Source organism: Cervus canadensis, chromosome 3 (assembly GCF_019320065.1).
Source record: "Cervus canadensis isolate Bull #8, Minnesota chromosome 3, ASM1932006v1, whole genome shotgun sequence".
NCBI lineage: Eukaryota > Metazoa > Chordata > Mammalia > Artiodactyla > Cervidae > Cervus > Cervus canadensis.
In genome coordinates, this window is record NC_057388.1 from 95778401 (window position 1) to 95801955 (window position 23555).

General features: G+C 40.8%; 1 protein-coding gene across 13 annotated transcripts in view; it reads right to left on the reverse strand.

The window, feature by feature from the left end:
- Positions 1-23555, reverse strand: part of DGKI (diacylglycerol kinase iota) — a 479729-nt gene that overhangs the window by 76404 nt on the left and 379770 nt on the right. For 11 of the 13 annotated variants that reach the window (XR_006268612.1, XM_043463812.1, XM_043463811.1 and 8 more), the window contains 6 exons: positions 22101-22180; positions 19593-19637; positions 10525-10594; positions 7990-8030; positions 6975-7102; positions 3725-3847 (listed from right to left, as the gene is read on the reverse strand). Coding sequence is in view for 12 of the 13 variants with exons in the window: in XM_043463812.1 (XP_043319747.1) it covers positions 3725-3847; positions 6975-7102; positions 7990-8030; positions 10525-10594; positions 19593-19637; positions 22101-22180 (487 nt within the window). In the remaining variant the exon portion in view is untranslated. The remainder of the gene's footprint in view (positions 1-3724; positions 3848-6974; positions 7103-7989; positions 8031-10524; positions 10595-19592; positions 19638-22100; positions 22181-23555) is intronic. The other 2 variants (XM_043463815.1, XM_043463813.1) reach the window with 1 other exon arrangement.

Sequence of the window (23555 nt, forward strand, 5' to 3'; positions counted from 1 at the left end):
TGTTTATAATAGCCAGGACATGGAAGCAACCTAGATGCCCATCAGAAGACGAATGGACAAGGAAGCTGTGGTACATATACACCATGGAATATTACCCAGCCATTAAAAAGAATTCATTTGAATCAGTTCTAATGAGATGGATGAAACTGGAGCCCATTATACAGAATGAAGTAAGCCAGAAAGATAAAGACCAATACAGCATACTAACGCATATATATGGAATTTAGAAAGATGGTAACGATAACCCTATATGAAAAACAGAAAAAGAGACACAGATGTACAGAACAGACTTCTGGACTCTGTGGGAGAAGGCGAGGGTGGGATGTTTCGAGAGAACAGCATCGAAACATGTATATTATCTAGGGTGAAACAGATCACCAGCCCAGGCTGGATGCATGAGACAAGTGCTTGGGCCTGGTGCACTGGGAAGACCCAGAGGGATCGGGTGGAGAGGGAGGTGGGAGGGGGGATCAGGATGGGGAATACATGTAAATCCATGGCTGATTCATGTCAAGGTATGACAAAAACCACTACAATATTATAAAGTAATTAGCCTCCAACTAATAAAAATAAATGAAAAAAAAAAAATACTGGAGTGGGCTGCCATTTTCATCTCCAGCCGATCTTCCCAACCCAGGGACTGAACCACGTCTCACGTCTCCTGCACTGGCAGGCAGGTTCTTTACCACTAGTGCCACCTGGGAAGCCCATTTAAGAATTAAGTTGTATAAATATCCAGGAAAACTAGTAGCTGCCAACTGAAGACCAATAAAATAATGAAAAGAAATTCCTAAAAGGATAATAAATCCAAATAAAAAAGAGTTGATTTTAAGAACTTGGCTCTTACATAACGTGGTACATTTACTTGTGATTCTTTGAAAGAATATTTACTGTCTTAGAAATAATCTCACATATCATGATATACATTTACACACTAACATAATATACACAGAAAAACAGGGTATAGGAAACTAGATTGAGATCACGCTCCACTTTTTGGAAACAGCCTGTATATAAGAATAACCAAAACACACATCTGGTTTGTCTAGACTTAATTTCTATTCTATGACTAATTAAAACTAATTTTCAAATAAATCTGCTTGAAGCTAGATGGCCACTTTTTTAGCTGTCAGTGGGTGGCTGACTCAGTCTGGTTCACAAACCTTAATTCCATACACAAAAGAAATGAAAAAACACCCTGAATTGTAAGCAATCAAAATGCTATCAGAAACTAACAACATGGTTTAATTAAAAAGGAAAATCCATAGAAATTCACTTTTTCCTTTCCATTCTTCACACAATGGAATAAGAGGTAGTACAGAGAAGCAATTAAAATGAAGTCACCTTTTGCCCTTGGGGTGTCTGAGTAGAACCTTTACCACCAAAATAATTAGCTTCTGATTTCTCATTTTTCTCCCCTTTGTCACACTGAAATTGCTTCCGGTCTTATAAACAATGCATTGTCCTGCCTCTTCAGTTAACCCTAGGCTTCTGAGAATCTCAATAACCTTATTATTTTATAAAAAAAGGTAAGACTGCATAGTTACAATGTCACTGTCCTCATTCGATTAGGACCTTGAATAGGACTGGAAATTAGCCTGATCTCCTGAATTACAATGAACTTTTGTATAATATCTGAGATAGTGTTGTTAGAGGAAACCACTGACCAAAACCACCCACCCTCGCCAGGGTACCACAGTCACTATTTGCCTGAGTAATCTTACAACAGGAGATCCTGGTAAGGAACATGGAATTAACAAGCCACCACCAACTGAAAGGTCAAAAGGAGAGAGAAGACACCAGACCATATGTCCTACCAACCTCCCAGAATCCTTCTCGCTGGAATCCATCTTGGCTGAATGATGCGCAAGCCACCAGAGAATGACTGACCAGAGGCAACCTCAGAACTAGTCCCCTCACCATAAAACCTGAGACAGAGCCACGTGGCAGAGCAGTCCTCCTGGGTTCCCTTAGCCTGCTGCTCTCTGCCTGGGTGCCCCTTCCCAATAGTTTCTTGCTTTGTCAACATGTATGAGTCTTTGGACAAATTATTTCCAAGTGTTAGGCAAGAGCCAGCTCTCGGTCGCTGAAAGGAGTTCCCCTCCCTGCAATAGGGTGTCTGGCCTGGAGTCAAATCAGCTCAGTTCAGTTGCTCAGTCGTGTCCAACTCTTTGTGACCCCATGGACTGCAGCACTCCAGGCCTCCCTGCTGCTGCTGCTAAGTTGCTTCAGTTGTGTCCAACTCTGTGCGACCCCACAGACGGCAGCCCACCAGGCTCCCCCGTCCCTGGTATTCTCCAGGCAAGAACACTGGAGTGGGTTGCCATTTCCTTCTCCAATGCATGAAAGTAAAAAGTGAAAGTGAAGTCGCTCAGTCGTGTCCAACTCTTAGCGACCCCATGGACTACAGCCCACCAGGCTCCTCCATCCATGGGATTTTCCAGGCAAGAGGACTGAAGTGGGGTGCCATTGCCTTTTCCGCCAGGCCTCCCTATCCATCACCAACTTTCAGAGTTTACCCAAACTCATGTCCATTGAGTTGGTGATGCCATCCAACCATCTCATTCTCTGTCGTCCCCTTCTCCTCCTGCCTTCAATCTTCCCCAGCATCAGAGTCTTTTCGAATGTCAGCTCTTCATGTCAGGTGGCCAAAATATTGGAGTTTCAGCTTCAGCATCAGTCCTTCCAAGTCTTCTCCAACACCACAGTTCAAAAGCATCAATCCTTTGGTGCTCAGATTTCTTTATAGTCCAGCTCTCACATCCACACGTGACTACTGGAAAAACCATAGCTTTGACTAGACGGACTTTTGCTGGCAAAGTAGTGTCTCTGCTTTTTAATATGCTGTTTAGGTTGATCATAACTTTTCTTCCAAGGAGCAAGCGTCTTTTAATTTCATGGCTGCAGTCACCATCTGCAGTGATTTTGGAGCCCAAAATAATAAAGTCTGTCACTGTTTCCCCATCTATTTGCCATGAATTGATGGGACCAGTTGCCATGATCTTAGCATAAATAAATGGGTGCAAATGATTCTGTTTGTGACCACAAGGTGCACCCTGAACCTGTCCTGCAAAGAGCGGTGATGGGAGGGAGGACTCACAGGGCATGAGGATACCAACACTGTTGCAAAACCCAACTCCCATCCCTCAGATAAAAACACACCCACTCTTCTGACCTTTAAACAAACGCTTCACTAATTACCCAGAGAGACTAAAACACAGCACACGCAGCACTGCAGATGAGCCACCGAAACCACCTGGTCATATCACACAGCACAGCCAGAGGCTCGGAACTGGGGATTCACGAAGCTGCCCACTAGCAGTCCATCACAACGTTCACACAAATAAAACACTCTACATCATTTCTAGACTATTCACATTACACTCAGGCATGTCCTCACAATACGGCAAACACAGGGGCATCTAGTAAACCCTGGGATAGCTTCCAGGGAAGTGAGCACTACTGAGGTTCAAAGTAGTGACAGGTCCATGTGCAAGGTCTCACTGAGGCTCAGGAGCATGAGAAATGGAAAGTGAGGCTCCATCGGAGCTTGACGTGGGTAGAAGGGTGCTTGGTGAAGAAAATGTCAAACCACAGGGTGATACAATCAGGAGAGAGCTAGAGCATCACTGAGAAGAGAATCCTTCCGTTTGGTGAGTGCCCCCATGGAGTCCCCTCCCAGCAAGCCCAGTGACACACAGGACAAGAGAGAGAATGTGCTTACTGTAGCACTCGGGAGTGGCTGAAATCTTTCAGATCTGAGTCTTCATAATGCGGGCTTATCATCCCCAGCCCGCTGTCACTCAGCATGCGTTTCCGGAGAGCAGGATTCCACCAGTCTGTCATTCTGGGAGAGAGAAAGATACCAGACACTAAAAGTCAGCCATGGGACTTAGTCTGCCCTTTCTCAGGATGAGTTTTGTCTTCAAACGAGAGGAAAGCAATTAATCTTTATTGGGTATTTATACTCATTTCACGTTTACTTGGGCTTCCCAGCTGGCATTTAGTGGTACAGAATCTACCTGCAAGCAGGTGACACAGATTCAATCCCTGGGTTGGGAACATCCCCCGGAGAAGGAAATGGCAACCCACTCCAGTATTCTTGCCTGGAGAATCCCAAGGACAGGGAAACCTTGCAGGCGACAGTCCATGGGGTCACAAAGAATCGGACATGACTGAAGCCACTTGGCACATTTTTTAGTTCGTTTAATTTTTTCAACCTCCAGGCTCTCTTTGGACGCTACTGCCCTCTTTATAGATGAGAAAACTGAATTTTGAGATTAAGTAATTTTAAATATGACACAGATAAGAAGTAATGGCAGGGGACTTTCCTGGTGGTCCAGCAGTTAAAACTTCACTTTCCAATGCAGAGGGTGCAGGTTCAGTCCCTGGTTGGGGAGCTAAGATCCCACATGCCTTGCAGCCAAGGAAAACAAAACATTAAAAAAAAAAAGAAAAAAGAAGTCATATTGTAACAAATTCAATGAAGACTTTATAACAAATGGCCCATGTGAAAAAAAGTAATGGTGACTGATGTCTTACAGAAACGTTGGTTAGAAAATAAAGCCCAGAAAATAAAGCCCATTCTCTTTCATCTTGTCCCTGTTCCTAGTTTATTTCCAGAGGGGGCAAAAAAAGAGAAATAAGAAAGAAACTGATTCAAGTTCTTGTGGATTTGCAGGCTACTTTATCTTTGGAACCAGAGCTGATAGCGAATGACTGGGAGGACAAAGCCCAGGGAGAGCTTGGCCGAATAGGCTCAGACTTCATCAGACCAAGCACTACAAACCAGATCACGTTGAGGGGCGAACACCTAGACTCCAGCAGAACCACAACTGACAGGCGTGACATCACCCATGGCCTTCCCCACTACCTTCCAGGACTCCCAGGTTACATCGGGCCGTCCTTTGCGCCAGTTGGCTGTCCCTTCACGACACAACAGCTCTGGTATTACTAGCTCTGGTTCCTAAACACAGCCATCTATCTGTTCCAGCCGCCACTTCTATCTTTTCCTGGCTCCCCAGAGACTCGGTATGTACCCCTGCTATCAGCTGGCCTGGTAGAGTGGGAGATACCCAGAAATAGCAGCCAGGGTCAGATTAAGTGAACAGGAGTGAACAGGCATGAGGGTTTTACCTCAAGTGCACATGCCTATTAACACTGTGCAAGGATGTGCACAGACGTGCACGTGCCATTTGAGTCCATGTGTGTCCACTTCCTGGGGAAATCCTTATTTTGACTATTCACCTTTTGTGTACCAGTAAACCTCTAAAGGAAACCATTAAACTTCACAAGGGCAAAGGTTTGTGTGTTTTCACTTGTGCGCTGTTGTTTCGGAGGTGCTTATACTAGTACCTGCCACACAGAAAACTCTAAAGAAATATTTTTGAATTTTTAAAATAATCTAGAAATATTAATATGTTGGTGGTCCAATACAGTGGTTAAAACATGCATGGGCTCCAGCCTCAGAAAACCTAGGAATAAATCTCAATTTTTTTCCCTTTACTTTCTGCATAATAGTAGCCAAGTTACAAAAACTCTCTAAACTTCATTTTGCTTACATGGATTTAAGATAGTAATAGTACCAAATTTGCAGGGTCATTGTGAAATGATGATGATTCTGATAATATAATATGTAATGAGTGTCTACCAAGTGCCACCACTGCTGCTAAGTCACTTCAGTCGTGTCCGACTCTGTACGACCCCATAGACGGCAGCCCACCAGGCTCTCCCGTCCCTGAGATTCTCCAGGCAAGAACACTGGAGTGGGTTGCCATTTCCTTCTCCAATGCAAAGTGAAAAGTGAAAGTGAAGTCGCTCAGTCGTGTCCAACTCCCAGCAACCCCATGGACTGCAGCCTACCAGGCTCCTCTGTCTACGGGATTTTCCAGGCAAGAGTACTGGAGTGGGGTGCCATTGCCTTCTCCCACCAAGTGCCACAGACAGTCTTAATTTTACATGTATCAATCCATTTGTTTATTTTAAAAATAACTTCTCTATTTGACTCTTTTGTGTCTTGGTTGCAGTGCACAGGCTTAGTTGCTCTGTGGCATGTGGCTCTTCGTTCCTTGACCAGGGATCGAACCTATATCCTCTACATTGCAAAGCAGATTCTTAACCACTGGGCCACCAGGGAAATCCCTCAATTCATTTAATTTTAAAAGAATTTTCTGAGTAGGTATTATCATTTCCATTTTACTGATGAGGAAATAAGCATAGAGCACATAATAGTAGGGATATAAAATTTAGCATAATATGTGGCTCTTAATAAGTTCTTGATATTTCATAGTTATTGTTATTGTTATATTATATATGTGTGCGTGTGTGTGTGTATCAGGCTGCCTGGATACAGGAAAAAAAGGAGAAGGATTAGGAAGAGGAGGACTAGAGGAAGAAGAGGAAGGAGGAGGAGGGATAAAAAAGTCAAACCACTTGTGTCATTTTTCAATGTGATAAGCTAGGCATTCCAGACATACATGGGCTGTATGCTGTGGGAAGTCACTTCAGTCTTGTCTGACTCTTTGCAACCCCATGGACTATAGCCCACCAGGTTCCCCTGACCACAGGATTCCCCAAGCAAGAATACTGAAGTGAGTTGCCATGCCCTCCTCCAGGGGATCTTCCCAACCCAGGGATGGAACTCAGATCTCCTAAATCTTCTGCATGGGCAGAAGGGTTCTTTACCACTAGCGTCTCCAGACATACATGCACAGACACAAATACTACTGCCTTCTAGTTTGGTTGGAAGTTTTGGTGTGGTGGGTAAAGACAGCTCAGACATGATACAGATCTGAGTAGGAAAGAGTGATTCTACTCAGGCATTCATAGATCGACTTACAGTGCAACCTCAGAAAACACAGGAAAACCTGTACATCAAAATAGTTTGATTTCATCAAATACATCAAACACAAGGCCAAACCAGACACAGATGTCATCCTGAAACCAGTCTCACCACAAGGAATAAGCCCACTTACCCTGAGGCTTGCTCCACCACCAGGTCAGGCATTCCTGGGGGTGTGCCCGCCTGCTGTGACAATACCATATCTGGGTCCAGAATAAAAATCTCATCTTGAGAAATCTCCATCACAAAGTGCAAATGTTCCTGAGGAAGGAAAAGAAATCTGTCAGATGACTGATAGGATGCTCAAATCCATCATTTAAAGAATAACTAAACAAAGCTATGTGGTCCTGAGGAATACTGCAATTTTATGACATAGCAAACGACCACAGCATATTATATTTTCAGAGGGCAGACCAGTAGCATTCCTCCCTGAAGGAACATGGTGGCAAGAGGCTGAGGAAGGGGCGAGTTGAATCCTTGGTTTGGGACTCTTTAACCAGGATTCTGTCAGGTATAACCAGAGATGGTCTGGCCTCTTTTTACCAAATACTATCCAAGTATTGACACCCTACATGCAGCTTGGTCCAGCATGTGCATACAATGACCTGGACTTATACCCTCAGGATCTGCTCAAAGCTAAGTGGCATGGCTAATAACTGGCTTTATCAATGGATTCCATTCTGTACCTTCTTTTACATGAGAATTTGGACAGTGGGACCACTTGCCATCATTGGGCATAAGCATTTTGTTTTCTCACCACCAAACTCTGCAAAGTGGTGAGTAGAAACTAAGTAGCCTAGACATACATTTGAGGTTGCGAATTTGCCAATCAGAAATAAAGTTAAAGAGGCATAAAATTTGGCAATGAAGCAGTAAAAGAGCGGTGTGAATGAAAACTTGGAGTGCAGGCTGGTGACAACATCTACAAGCCTACTTATCTTCTGGACTCATTTTCAAGGTCAAACCATATCACCTTGAGTTCACAAATCACAAACACGTGAGGGCAAGTAACAAGCTCATGGCTGAGACTATGAGCATCATTCCAGAACTGTACACATTTCAGTGTTTTTGTTGGGGGGAAAATGCATAAGATTAGTCTAGTTACTTGGGAATTTTTCACTTTCACAAATAGGTTCAAGAAATCTTACCTGAGATCTGTCTATTCGATAAAAGCGATCAGCAGAAGTAGCTAGGGGGGAAAGAAAAGGATATGGCATTCAGAGAGTACTGTGTTACGGCACCAAATTTACAAGCTTCTCTCGTACCATGATACTCCAGTCTTGCTGGATGACTGGCCAGTCCCTAAATCTACTTAGAAAAATTCAGGATTTCGTGCCTCTGCAGCTGCTGTTCCACTGCTTAGAAAGCCCTTCCCCAGGACTTCCTGGAGGTTCAGTGGTTAACTTGAGCTTCCAATGCAGGGGACACGGGTTCAATACCTGGTTGGGGAACTAGGATCCCACATGACTATCTAAATCATTTAACTCATAAGCTTGGATTAAAATATACACACTACTACATGTAAAATACAGACAATCACAACAACCTACTGTATTGCACAGGGAACTATACTTAATATCTTGCAATAACCTATGATGGAAAAGAATCTGAAAAAGAATATACATATATCTGGGATATATACATATATATGTGTGTATATGTATATATGTATGTGTGTGTGTATATATATATATCTGAATCACCTGAAACTAATACAAGATTGTGAATCAAATATATTTCAATAAAAATTTAAAGAATCATGTCTTAAGAACCAACTTGAATGCCACCCTTCTGTGAACCCTTCCTCAGCCCCTTCCTCCCTGCCCCAGATAGAATCAGTTGCTCCCACATCCATGTACATTTGTAATATGTTTACACTTCTTATAAAACTCTCTTCACAGAGAACTCTGAGACCAAGAAGATATCTGCCTCTTTAAAGATCTGTTTCATTTCTTCCTTTATGTCTCAAGATATGGGCACAGAACCCTCAACAGAGCTGAAACTCGATATGTACTTATCAAGTGAATAAAGCTAGGAAAAAAAAAAACTTTAGGTTGCCTGATTTCTGAGGAAATGATTCTCATTTTAGAAAAAAAAAAAAAAAAAAGCTTGCATTTGCAGAGTTAGGGACCACATCTTGTATTAAAGGAATCATTTCAGTTTAAAACTGAGTCCCTGAGCCATGTCTGAAGAAACCTAAAACAAAAAAAACAAAAAAAAAAATTAAGCATTCCTATAAAGGATTGGGCTGTGTGTGAAGTTTGAAGGGAAAAAACACTTAATGATAAACTCTGGGCTTCTAGAAATTAATCTGATTATTCCTAATATTCAAAAGAATTATGTTCCTCCTCATTTAAATCTATCTAACAGAGTCCACATATTATAAATAGATTTTCTACAAAGTACATAGTACTAGAGGGAAAAACTCAAAATGCAAATAATAGTTCAAAAATCATACATATTTAACAAGTAGCTTCTCTCCAAAGGAAATAAGCTAAGAAGCAAGACAATCAAGGTTCTTACCCTCTAAAAGCCAGAGGGGGGAATACCTGCCTGAGAAGGACTTAACCTACTTTGTTCTTTTAAGTATGACTGCAATCTTTAAACATTTTAAACACAGCTATTTCTAGAGTAAATCTAATACTTAGGTTAACACCATTAACCACACTTAGAATTTCATCTAAGACTATATATAAAATAGACTACATATAGAACCATTTATATACATTCTCATAATTTTCTTAAACATAAGTTGTTCCTCTGTGGATTTAGGAAAAACAAATGACTATGTTTCTCATCACGAGGGGATAAAGGAAAGCAGTGTCAAATATCTTCAGAGGCAGCTGACAAGCCATTAATGAAAACCGATGTCATAATATGTGTGGATGAGATTTGATACAGATACGGGTGCTCATCTTCATAAAATGTTCACACCCTCACACAGCCCATCATTCTCTTGTCCACATTTACAACCTTTCAAATGTACACAGAGCTGAACAAAAGAGAGGCATACAGTGAAAGCCCAATGTCCACAGAGATGAGAGATACTGTATAGTAGGCCCACTGGGAGTATCTAAGCAGAAATGTACTGTAAAATGTGTAACTGGACAGAAAAGTGGGATTAGACAGTCTTTAGGGGGATGGATGGAAAATGGACTCATTAATCACATTAACCAATCAGAAAATGATCGACCTACTATGTATTCAACATGTTAGGCTCAGCAGGGGAGATGTGAATGAAACTGAAAATGCCCACCCTTTCACAAAAATTTGTAACTCATTCTGAGATGATGGTGTACTGAAAATAATACGGAAGTTCCATAATATGCAAACAAGATGCAAATTAGTACCTAATCCCCCTGCTGATGAAATCCAGCTACCAGCCTGAACTGAAGACAGGCACTCAACACATTTTTGGAAAAGGGGGCACAGAAAGGGACGTATTAGCTTGAGCAATTTGATGCTGAGAAGTTTGGCCAGAGTTAACCGACTTGCTTTGAGGGAGATAACTTCAGGAAAGTGTGCTGCAGTATCAGAAAGTCCACATTGTTTGAGATCCAAATACCAATCACATAGAGGGTTCCTGAACAATCTTTCGGAAAATTAGAGTCCACTCAAGCCATCAATGCTTTGCCCTGAGGCTTCCCGAACCCCCACCCGTCCGAAAATACAGAAACACTCACCATCTAGAAAGCACCACCGTGGGGAGAGTCTCTGAGCTGAGAGCGCCCTAGGGAAGGAGGTTTCTTGGTCCTGGAAAGACACACACACATCCTCATGGCTCCATTTGAATGAGCTGAGAGCTGTTCCTCACTCCACATTCTGCCCCATCACCTATTTTTAAGTGTGAGCATCCTTTCCTACTCAAAGCATTGGTGAGAGATTGAAGCATACTTTTCACTGGAAACGCCCACAGGGGCTCTGCTTGGAAATAATTTATTTCACATAACAACTCTCGCATACAATTTCCAGGAGGTTTTCCATTTTTCCATTAAGTATTCATAAATCCTATAACTTGGGACATGTACTTCCTTTGGGAACTCTCTTTCTTTTCCTTTATGAAGCTGAGGACCTAGTGGCAGCTGGCTGTCATTTGCATTTCAGTTCTCCATACAGGTATAAAAATGTCCCCTACTAAGAGAATCCCTGCCACTCACAATTCTTTAAAACATAAAATTCTAGTTTATAAGGGGATTTGGGGCATTCTGGACTGGACTCAGTGAAATTGAGATAACTGACAGAAACGGGACAGATTAGGAGAGAGGGCAGGTCTCTGCGGGGAAGACACTGGGAGTTTGACCCTTATTGGCACTCTGAGATATTCCAATAGAAGGAGCATCCCTAGAGTGAGGCTGGCTGTGCATGACCTCGTGTGTACAGAGGGGGACGGGAGAAGGATATGGGAGAAACAAAAAAGAGGTTAAGAAGAGAGTGAATCAGAGTTTATGCGCTGACTTCTTCGGAGGTTGAACCTGTCCCACATGGTCCTGGGGCAAAGCTTCTGCTTAAATCAGTCAATCTTAAAGCATGAATGCTGGACCAGCAGCATCAGCTAGGAGGTTGCTAGGAACACAAATTCCCAGGTGCCACCCCAGATCTATAGACATTCTAGGGTGACACCCAACAATCGCTGAGGTTGAGTCTGATGTAATCCAAAGTTTTAGAACCACTGGCCTAAAGTAACAGGGACTAAAATTGCCCATTATTATGAATCTTGGGTAGATGGAGTTTTTATATGAATGGATTCTTCAAATTAAATAATGAATGGAGGAAAACCTGGTCTCACTCAGGACTGGCAGCAAAATTTACATGTAGAGATATAGAAGTGATATAGCATGGATATACAGATAAATATACAGTCTTCATTTTTGAACTGGCTTTGGGCTACATGAAATCTTCACATGTACCTATTTATATGAGAATTGTGTTTAATGTTTTGGGAATTGTACTTTGACACATGTCATATCTTATTTTAAAGAAATTTATGATTGTTAATGCATTTTTATAAAACAACTAAAGCTACCAATGATCATACTAAGTAAGTCAGAGGAAGACAAATATAATACAATGTCACTTATGTGTGTAATTAAAAAAAATTGATATAAATGAACTTATATACAAAACAAAAATAGACTCACAGACTTAGAGAACAAACTTACAGTTACCAGGGGCAAAGGATAGGGGAAGGATAGACTGGTAATTTGAGATTGATATGTACACACTGCTATATTTAAAATAAAATGCCTTTCCATGAAAAAAAAAAAAGAGAAATATCTTAAGGACCTTAATAAACAAAGACAAATGTACACTGGGATGGATTAAAAGTGGACCAGAAGTAAAGAGGAACAGATTGTCAAAAAGGAAATCATAATGACCCAAAGTCAAGATCTGTCAATTTCTTCACATTCTTGATGGGCCCAAACAAATGAGGACCACAGAGGTGATATCAGCAGGTCTTCTGTACACACATAACTTTTTCAGCTTGTCTATCACACTCTCAATTCTCCTAACCAAAAAAGAGGACCAGAGTGGAGTGATGTTAGTATGAAGATAATAAAAAACTTGCTGTGACTTTGTCTTAACTAACTCTCAGTGCTAACACATTGTGGGTATTCCATCAGGTAGCCTGTGTCCTCACAGAGGACCTGGCACACAGGTAGAGTGGGTGACCCCAGCATTAAGAATCCTGGATTCAGGGTCAGCAATGCAGTGCAGGCCAGGAGTCAGACTTGAGCAGGAAAAGGTGGAAATAAGGAAACAAAATCGCCCCCACCAGGAGGGTCAAGGACTGGCCCCCAGGATTTCATGGGGCCAGGGAGCCATGGCACAAGGATCCACTATGACAGACATGGCAGCATCCTTGCCACTAGACAGTGAGAGCTGAAAGAATGGCCAGACACGTTTGCTTTGTGAATGCCACACGTTAAAGTCAGTATAAACAGACAATTTCTGATAAAGCCACAAAAGCGCAAAAGCAAGCCCCTTTCAACACTGACTGTAGACACTTCAGAAATGTGATTGTCTGAATGCAGCTACTTTTCCAAAGACAATCACATAATCCCCTGAGCTGTGCCACTAACCACCATGTCAACAGCCTTCAGGACTAGTTTAGGGCTTCTTGTCTTCTCTGTCCTCTCAAACAGCATAATCAAATCAATGATTCATCAAAGAGATAAGATATTCGACTTGCTCATTTTGTGATCTGTTATTTTTCTTCATAGAAACGGTAGGACTTAGATGAATGCAACCGTCATTGCTCTATAGTGTAGGCAGACTGATATAACCCTGGATGTAATTATGCTTTCTATCTCTTAAAACTGCAAGCCCTTTAAATGAGTAATATTAACAAATACTGCTAATTCCCAAAACTCCTGATATGTGAATTTTCTCTTTTGATATATTCTAATGGAAAATCTGTTCTCATGCTAAAAACAGAGCATGCACAAAAGCAAACCTGACATTCCTCAGATACATATTTTTGAAAGTCAACTGGCATGAATTATATGTAATTGATAAGGAAATTACCTTAACCACTATCGGGCAAACACACACCAAACTTGCCCTTAATTTACATTCAATTACTCACAGCTGATTCACACATAATTTCATGATTGTGCAGCAGCCCCATTAAATACTCCACTAGGTTATCCAATTAAGCAATATTCACCTAGCATTTAAGTACACCTTTACTGTGAATGAAATTCTTTTTCTTTCACAAAATTTAGGGAAGATATAAGCAGAGGCAAAATAGAAGTCCCTTTGAATTGGGGATTTCTGCTTCATCTAATAATGTCTAGTCAATAATCGCAACTTTTAAATTTCTCTTGTGTATCCATCCAAATTTCTTCTTTGCTAGCCTTGACATTTCCTGTATCTAACCCATCTACACATTCATTTTTCCCTCTCTTTCCATCACCAGGCTATATCTCACCAATATCTCTTACTTATCAAATCTACTCCTTTACTACCCACCATTCTTGCAGAAGAAATGTACAGAAATGGGATACCCATTTGCAAATCCAGCTTTGAAAGATGACAAAATAGTGATGGTATGGTAGAAGATGGAAATGAGAGATATTCCAAAGTTTTCAAGAGCCCTTTTCTGGCGAGAATGTCTTCCATTAACAACAACAACAATTCTGTGTGTGTATGTATATGTGTGTGCTTGTGAGAGAGACAGCTGTCTTGCTTTCACTTGTAATAGCAAACACAACCTGGTCCCAGGTAAGGCTTACTTTAATTCCCCATTTGAGCCATTTCTGACAGCTTTGATCTAGCACCCAAAAAACAACATTCTCCAAATTCTTTACCTAACACCTGTCCTTGTCTAAGACAAGACAAACTAATTCCCAGGAGGACTCCCTTGAACTGACTTCAACTCCTCCATTCAGATGCTTCTAGACTCCAGACCACAAATTAAGGAGGGAGATATTTCAGAGAGGGGAGGGAGATGATGAGTAAGAGCAGCCAGTAGGAGAAGAGGAATGAGTCAAACATTTGCAGACACATGCTGTTTGCCCAGGACTAGATAGGGCTCTGATGGACTATAGCACAAACCTACCCTCCAGGAGTAGATTAGGCATGTAGAAAAAAAGGGATCAGAGGATGAACAAATGGTTGTAGAGTCAGATTTGACCAAGAGTGTTTTCTTATGAAAGTGAAAGACATCTATAAGGGCTCTAAAGGGTGAAAGAACTTTTTGAAATTATTACATCTATAATGAAATATTCCTACTATTCTAGAGTTATTCTAAGTAAATTGCTTCTTAAAGAGAAGGAATCACCAGATCCATTTTCACCTATTATTGGGTCCTACTGTATTTATTAGGGCTTCTCAGGTGGTGCTAGTGGTAAAGAGCCTGCCTGCCAATGCAGGAGACATAAGAGATGTAAGTTTGATTCCTGAGTCAGGAAGACTCCCTGGAGGAGGGCATGGCAACCCACTCCAGTATTCTTGCTTGGAGAATCCCATGGACAGAGCAGCCTGGTGGGCTACAGTCCGTGGGGTCACAAAGAGTCGGACATAACTAAAGTGACTGAGCACACACGCACACATTGTATTTATTAAACTCTCAAATTATTAGCTCATAATAGTTTGAAAACACACTTCTGTGTGCCGACTACAAGTGCCCCATACATGTGGTGAAACCCTGAGTGTCTACAAAATCCCTAATAGTCCCTGGTTCCATTGTGCCACCATATCCATAGACAACTCTTTCTACTTTCCTTTATCTCTTTGTCTCTTCCTATTCCTCTTTCTCTCTCTTTCCACTTTCTTCATCTAGCACTGTCATTGGCCTTGTCCCCAGATGTCCTGAGAACCATCATGACTCAGGGCTTCTCAAACCCCTCACAACTGACCTTTGGGGACGGATAATTCTGTTGCAGGGAACTGCCCTGTGCCTTGTGGCATGTTTAGCAGCTTCCTTGACCTGTACTCAGTAGATTCTGGTACTTCCACGTCCCTAGTCATGACACACAAAAGTGTTCAATTGCTCAATTGTCCCCAGTTGCTCAATCATGTCCAATTCTTTGCGACGCCATGGACTTTAGCATGCCAGGATTCCCTGTCCATTACCAACTCCCAGAGATTGTTCAAACTCATGTCCATAGTGTTGGTGATGCCATCTCATCCTCTGTCATCCCCTTCTCCTGCCTTCAATCTTTCCCAGCATCAGGGTCTTTTCCAGTGAGTCAGTTCTTCCCATCAGGTGGCCAAAGTATTGGAGCTTCAGCTTCAACATCAGTCCTTCCAACGAATATTCAGAACTGATTTCCTTTATGATTAACTGGTTTGATCTCCTTGCAGTCCAAGGGACTCTCAAGAGTCTTCTCCAACACCACAATTCAAAAGCACCAATTCTTCAGTGCTCAGCTTTCTTTATGGTGCAATTCTTACATCCATACATGACTCCTGGAAAAACCATAGTTTTGACTAGACAGATCTTTGTCAGTAATGTCTCTGCTTTTTAATATGCTGTCTAGGTTGGTCACAGCTAGTCTTCCAAGAAGCAAGCATCTTTTAATTTCATGTCCCATATGAGGGACAAATCTCCCCCAGCTGACAATCACTAGGATGGTTGAATCTGCCTCTATTCCTTAGTAACCTTACAACTTGGAGTTAAAAAGAGATATAATGAAGTCCAGAGAGGGAGCAGAGAAGAAATCATTTCATAGTAGGAGGCCTCAAGATAAATCTTATTAAATAGGTAGACAAAGTTCAATTTCCCTATGAATTCTAGCTTATCTGCCAAGCTCAGGAATACTCTGAATCTGCTAGCACAATGCATTTTGCTTATCAAGTTATAACTTACCAGTTACAGGTTACGTGAGCTGCATTAGGATGGGGTGGGGGGGCGCGCGCCTTGTGTTTAGACCTCAGAGATGGTACAGGCAGGAATTTTCAGCAGGCTATAAATGGCCAATAAGTTCTTGTGTAACTTGTAAGGCCTTGTTAGGTTAATACAAGGTGTCATTTTGAGGCTTAGGGCTTTGTTGGCATTTCACTATGAATTTGGGAAAGGAAGAAACCAAAGCACTTCATTGCTTCAATGGCTAGGAACTGCCATCCGGCTCACTAATAAGGTGTCTCGGGGACTTCACACCTTTCCGAAGCCTGGTTTTCTCTTGAGTTTTTTTCTAGCCTTAGAAAACAGTCAGCTAAAATCCCAGCTGCAAGTTAGTGAGCCTACAGGAATTTTGCAAGTTTTCAAACTTACTGATGTTTATTCATTCCATGCAAGCTAATTCTCAAGTACATTTACTTCCATCTCATACATAAGAAAGCTCATTAGAAAGCATTTCAGGCTTTTTGCTATTCATCTTACAGGTCTTTCTCCTAGTCACTAGCTAATCTCACTGACCCAGACCAGAGACGTTGATATTACCATTTTCTGCTTTAGGAAACAAAAGATCTAGTATAAAATTTCCTGCCAGTTGGTTTGGTCACTTTCTGGATAAAACGAATGGCACTCTAGCCCATGTATTTTATATGCACAGGAAAATATCAAAATCAATCTATGCCATCTCAGCCTCCCCTTAGCATTTGACATATTTAATCACTTCTGCCTTTTTTGAAATACATTTCAGTTTTGGCTTTCATGATACCATCTTCTCCTTGACTTCCAACTTTCCAGCCACTCATCTGTCTCCATGACTCTTATTGACTGACTGTTCTCTTAACCTTGTGTTCTTCTTGACCACTCACTAGACACATATGACACTGAGCTCTTTTCTTTACACAAACTCTCCTTAAGTGCCTTATAGGTTCAATGAAGTAGCATTCCTTTGCTAACAACTCTCAAATTTCTGTGTTGAGGGATGAATTTTTCAACGAGCTTTGAAAGCCATACATCCAATTGTCTACTCACCAAAACCTCTTGCATCTAATAGGCAGACCAAAATTATTGCAGCTAAAAGAGAACTCTTCATTCACCATCCCTCCAACTCATTCCTACTCCTGTCTGTCTGTGCTTGTAATCTCAGCCAAATGAGAAGATTTTTATATCCCCCTACTCCTTGCCTCAAACAGCTTTCTGAAAATCTGCTTAGGAAATTTCCTCACCACCTTTTCCCTACTCTCCAGCCATGTTAGTTCAAACATCATTTCCCGAGTTAATAGTAGTTAAACTACCTATTTAATGAGCAGATTCTGGGCATCCCTAGACAACTTTATTCCAGCCTTCTCTTACTACCCAAATGGCCCCTGCTTTTTATAACTCTTCAAGGAAGTATGTGGTGCAAAGTAACACCCTGACACTCATCTTTGATCGCTGAATTGGTCATCCTACCTGGTCAGTACACAAACTTTTGGAAGTGACATTTATAATGCAGCAGTTTTGACACCAGGGTTTGACCTGACTGCAAACAAACAACAAAAGCAGAAAGATTTTGATACAGAAAAGTATCATTACTTATCACAGATAAGTACCATTAATCCTTCTGCAGGTTGTTATGAACAAATAATCAATAAAATAAATGTCCTTATCATATTCTAGAGTCTCAACCATCCCCTGCTATCTGCAGACTTGTACAAACACGGCATAAAGAAAACATGGTACAAAATATCCATATATCAAAACCCTCATGCCAAAATGACTACGTTGAATAAGTCAGGATAATAAATGCATCATAAAACTAATCAGAGGAAATGTTTGAGATGCTTTGATAAAGCTGTAAAGGTTTAAAATACCATGTATAACAATAAAAAATTCTTAAAAAAGACTTGAAATCTTATGGCTAGCAGTGCCAATCCTTAAAGGGTAGAAATCAGCTCTAGTTTAGTCTTTAAAAACACTTAAAAAAATAAAATGATATCTAGGTATTGGCTCTAGGTAAACATGCAAATAATGGATACAAGAAAGGTCGTGCTCTATCTAAAAAATACAGTGAAATTTGCCTTCTAAGGATGGGTGTAAAAAAAAAAAACAGTCCCAGAAGTAGAATTTATTTTCTCATAGTAAACACATCTAAGTGAATTTTTGTCCTTTCTATTGAAGCCAGATGGAGGGCAGGATTCTGGGATAGTGGGGTACTTTCTCTGAGAAATAAACATACAAACAAACAAGAACACCAGGGCCACTTCTGTCATCCAGCCTCAGGATAATTAGGCTGCTTTGACTGAGGGCATAGCTACTGACCTACAGGGGAAGGAAGTTACCCGGAGGCTACAAGGCACAGGGGTCTTTAAACTGTTTTTGCAAAATGATGCTTAACCAGCAGTTTCAGGGGTAGTATAATAGACACCAAAACCCAGAATGAGATGCTACCAGGAATTACGATTTAGACATTTTAAGTTCTTCTCCCACATGGAAGTATATAGGGTCTAGGAGAAGATTTATTTGGAGGGTGTCACTGGCGTGCTGTGACTTCCACACACCCCTCCCAGCTGGCAAGGGTACTGGGCTTCTCAGAGACAAGGGCTTTTATGGGACAACCGAGAACACTTTGCACGCACCCCTTACAATGTGGCGTGGTGCTGTGTGCTGGCATCTAAATCATGCCTGGGAAACCGAATGGGAAGAGGATGGCTTGCAGAGGCCTGTGCTGCACCGCAGAGATGGGAAAGTGAGGGAGAAACTGCGCTCCCAGGGAATGCTGAGGCAAAGGTAGCTGAGTGTTTTCCCATGGACTGGGGGTGGGTTACTGGAGAGAGGCAGGCTGGGTTTATTGGATTCTATCTATGAAACCAGGATGGGACAATCAGATTGCATTTTAGAAAGCTGGTTTGATGGTTGTGGAAGCACAGAATTTACTGTCTTGGTTCTGAACGAGAAACCCAAGTCCTGGTTGCTCCCGGCAGCCATCGTGGACCAGGAAAACATCTTGTCCAGGGGTGAAAATTCAAAGAAAAGAGAACAGAGCAGAAAAACCAACAGAAAAATGGAGTTTGAACCGTGGTCAAAGGGTACACAAAATTCACCCTGGATCTGAACTTTGTACTGACGTAAAGCAAAAGACTCCCCGTCAAGCTAGTTTGAGTTGCGTTTTCTAGTATTTGTCACTAAAAGCACTTCATTTTATAATCTCTAAAAAATCTCGGAGGACAGCCACAGCCCAAATTTGTGCTAGACTAGAATTATCCATTTTGCAGGAAAAGGCACAAGAATCCAAATGCCAGCTTCAACTTGGCTCTCGGAGTGAATTCTATCCCTCAAGGAAGACGTGGAATCTAATTCAAATGAGACATTAATTGAAAACTAGACTTCTTTTGGCCAGAAGGTAAGAAACAAGGAGAGTCAATTATATGTTACCTGGTAATGAACTCTCTGGGAGCCAGAAGAAACTGACTGCAGGTCCTAATGAGAAAATGAAAAAAAAAAAAAAACATACCCACATATCTTAAGATTATTTTGAACAAGCTGCTTCCACGACTACATCAACTAAATGCCCAATTTTATATTATTAAGCCCATCTGGAAAGCATCTTACTCCCCCCAATCCCTCAAGGTTAAACAATGAAGATAATGCCAAAAACAATAAAAGCACACTAAGTTAGACTGAGAGAAGAAAGGCCATTTAGCTACTGAAACTTAGAAATCTTAAACAGTGTTTAGAGGTGAGCAGTGTAATTTCAAGGATAGAGAAGACCAGAAGTAAAAGACAGGCAATTTTGTTGTAATTAATGGGGGTCATATTTAACTTGCACCTGGAGTTTTGGCTTGTGAAATAAGCTGCTTAAGTCCCTTTAGGCACTTAGGGAGACTTTATTTATCTAAGACCAAAAACATACTGTCATGATAATTGTGTTTATACCAGTAAGTTGCTTGGCAAACAAGATTCCATAGACTGAAAAGAAAATCGCTGACCATCTCTGCATGATCACGAAGTGCAAATTAACAGGGCTGAAATTAATGAGGTTTTACAGGAAGATTCTGAGAGCCAGGCTCCCTGTATAAAGTTTTATAACTAAGTTGTTGCCGCTGTCATGTTCTGCAGGCTTCCATGTTAATGAGCACAGTGATTCTATTTACAGATGTCAGCAAACCTGGGTACCTCTGTCCTCACACCTGCTTCCCACGGGCTTTATCAACTTACTGTCTAAGTCCAAGTTTAAAACTTTTCCTCTTTATCTGTGCTTGTTCTTTACTTTTTTTTTTTTAATCCTACTTTTAGTTGTTGAATATTGGTGCAATGAGCCTAACCGTTAAGTTAATTTTCAACAGTCAATTCACCAGTCAAATATTTTGCTATTGTAGGATCTTAAGTTACCCAAGTGTTTTATACATATATAAAAAAATGTTTGTTATCAATTATGACTTTTTTACTGCAGGTTTTTTTGAGGGAGGATCTACAATAAAAGAATATTATTTTGGGAAAAAAAAAAAGAACAACCTACTATATGTTCTAGGATTGATTTGGACCTGAGTCACACACTAAGAAGTTTACAAACTTTAACATGCTGGAGCTATCTTTGGTAAAAGTAGCCAAATGAAGCCACAAGTATAAACCTTGTTGACTTTTCTTCTCTCACCCTTATTAACAGTCACAGTTTGGCATCTATCTCAAAATATTCTGCATTCCCAATTCCAACTCTATCCATAACAATGCTGAAGAGAAAAATCAGCAATTATTACATTATTTTATGCCTCCTACTTGAGTTTATATCCACCAACAGAAACAGAATCTAATGTTCAAAGCTAAGGAGCTGCAAAATTCGAAGGGATTTTAAACACTATACATCTTCTTTATTTGCAATATTTACTTATGTAATGTGTTGTCTGGAAGAGAGTTGCTCATGTTGGGGTATTTATCAAAATCACCCAACAGCTCTAAAAATAAAAATGTCTGGACCACATCCCCAAAAGTGATTCTAATGTACATCTTTCACCAGGAAACAAAGATGAAGAAATGGCTATTTATGTGTGTGTGTGTGTGTTTTGTTTTGTTTTGTTTTTGCCATTTTCAGGATAAGATACTAAATACTCTCCCTTGAAGTTCTGTAAAAATGACCCACGACCACTGCAGTGATGGATCTGGGTCTCTGGGCTTTGCAGGTGCAGTTCAAGGGAATGTACCATATAAGACTCCTCTTTCTCTTTCTCAGTGGTAAGACTGGATTGAGAAAAAAAATAATAGATTATTCCTTTGTGTTCTGACACAAATTCTTTTGAGATAGAAGTTGTTTTTTTTTTCCCTGTAGAAGTTACATTAAAAAATAAACCTAGTTGTCTCTGACTGAAGTTTGTACTAGATACAAAGCATTGCTAAGTCGCTTCAGTCGTGTCCGACTCTCTGCGACCCCATAGACGGCAGCCCACCAGGCTCCCCCGTCCCTGGGATTCTCCAGATAAGAACACTAGAGTGGGTTGCCATTTCCTTCTCTAATGATGAAAGTGTAAAGTGAAAGTGAAGTCGCTCAGTCATGTCTGACTCTTCGTGACCCCATGGACTAAGTAACCCCAAATCTCCCCCCTTTATTATTTATCATGCCCTTAGAAATTCTGTAGAGTTCAAAAAACACAGGTGAGCCGTCTGGCAAGACAAGGACTTCCAAGCAATACTTATGGATCACGCTGGAGCAGCATCGTGCTGTTGTTAACCCCATCAACCCTTTCCCATTCCAACCACCTGAGGAGGAGAAACAGCAGTGGGGGTGGGGAGGGAGAAGACACCGTGTATGCTTAAAAGATGAGAAAGATAAGGCCACCATCTTTCCATTCCTCCCCAAATGCCTCATTTTAGAAGTAAATAAAGGTGGCTGGTAATCACTGACAAAAATGGAAAACTGAGCAGCATAAATAATTGACTAAAGAAACTCACCTCCTGCAGGCGATCTATGTACATACGGCAAGTCTCCAAATCACAGTCTCCACGCACAACTAGAATGCCCAGTGGGATGGCTGAGGGCGAAGGAAAGAGAAAAGTCCAAAATAACATATTTGATTTTTTTATTTTGGCATAAGTGCATTTTTTACGGTTGAAAAAGACCTCTCATAAACATTATTGCTTTTTTGGATATTTCACTCTCTCCCGGCACCTCTCCTATGAGCTCAGTCTCTTTACTTATGCAGTTTTCATATTTTTTCCATGCATGATCCATGTTGACCCTTGCCACCTGGCCAGCTTTCACTGCATTTTGTCTCAGTGGCCCTGACATGAAATATAATGCCATGGAAACTGTAGACTGACAGGGCCAGAGGCTGTTCACAGCCAACTGATCATTCATGCCTGCATTTGCAATAGCCAACATACCAGAGAGGAATTAAAAAATCATGATTCTGGACATTACCCCTTTCCCTCTTAAATGCATGGGGCTTAATCTTTCTGTCACTTATTAGTTCCCTAATAAGAGACTCAAGCTACTCAAGGCACGGTTGCTACCTGGTAGCCAATACTAGAACTAAACAGGCAAGAAATACTTAAAAAAAAAACAAAACACGCTTCTAGAAGGTTCACAGCTATAAAATCCAGTTGATTTTAAAGATGGTCAGTGTAAATGTGGTAGCAGCAGGGGTTCAGAAATCAAAGAGAAGAAGCTGTTAGGTGCTTTAAATATCTTTTCTAGGTGGTAGTAAATGTCACACAATGGTTTTAGTAGATAGAAACTCCTACTTTAGATATAGCCATAGGATTGTCTGAAATAATGAAAGTAGTCTCCTTCCCAAAACTTCAAAAAATGTATGGGTACATTTCTGATTTTATAAGTATAGTTATATTATTAAGCCCATGATTTAAAAAACATTTCAAAATCTTGGATCAACCAACTAGAGATTAACAAGGAGATGACAGGACAATGGTGTCCACTAAAGATTTTTAAAAATCTTTCACTCATTGAATTTTTAAAGCCTCATCATTGATAAGTAGGTCTGAAATGCAAAGTGCTAGGACTTTAAAAATGAGTCATACAGAAAATAAAATACATTTAAACTCATGGGAAAATCTTAACTCACAAAGTTGTAGAGAAGACACACATATGAAAAATAAGATATGGAACATAGGCTATGGTAAATTATGAACTTAAGCCACTTGAAAACTAGGCAAGAGGGACTAATTCTTGCCTGGAGGGTAGATTTTAGGTTCTCTGAAAGATATGGAGCCCCATTGGTCTTTTAGAGAAGAGTGGTCTAGAGAAAAAGAGATAGAATTTATTTCTCAACATTACCCCCTAGATTGGCTCCTTAGGAAGATCAATACCACTGTCTCATACTTTAGGTTTACACACATAAACTGGAAGATATCCATCACCCTGTAGAGCTATGTAAGCCTATGAATCAG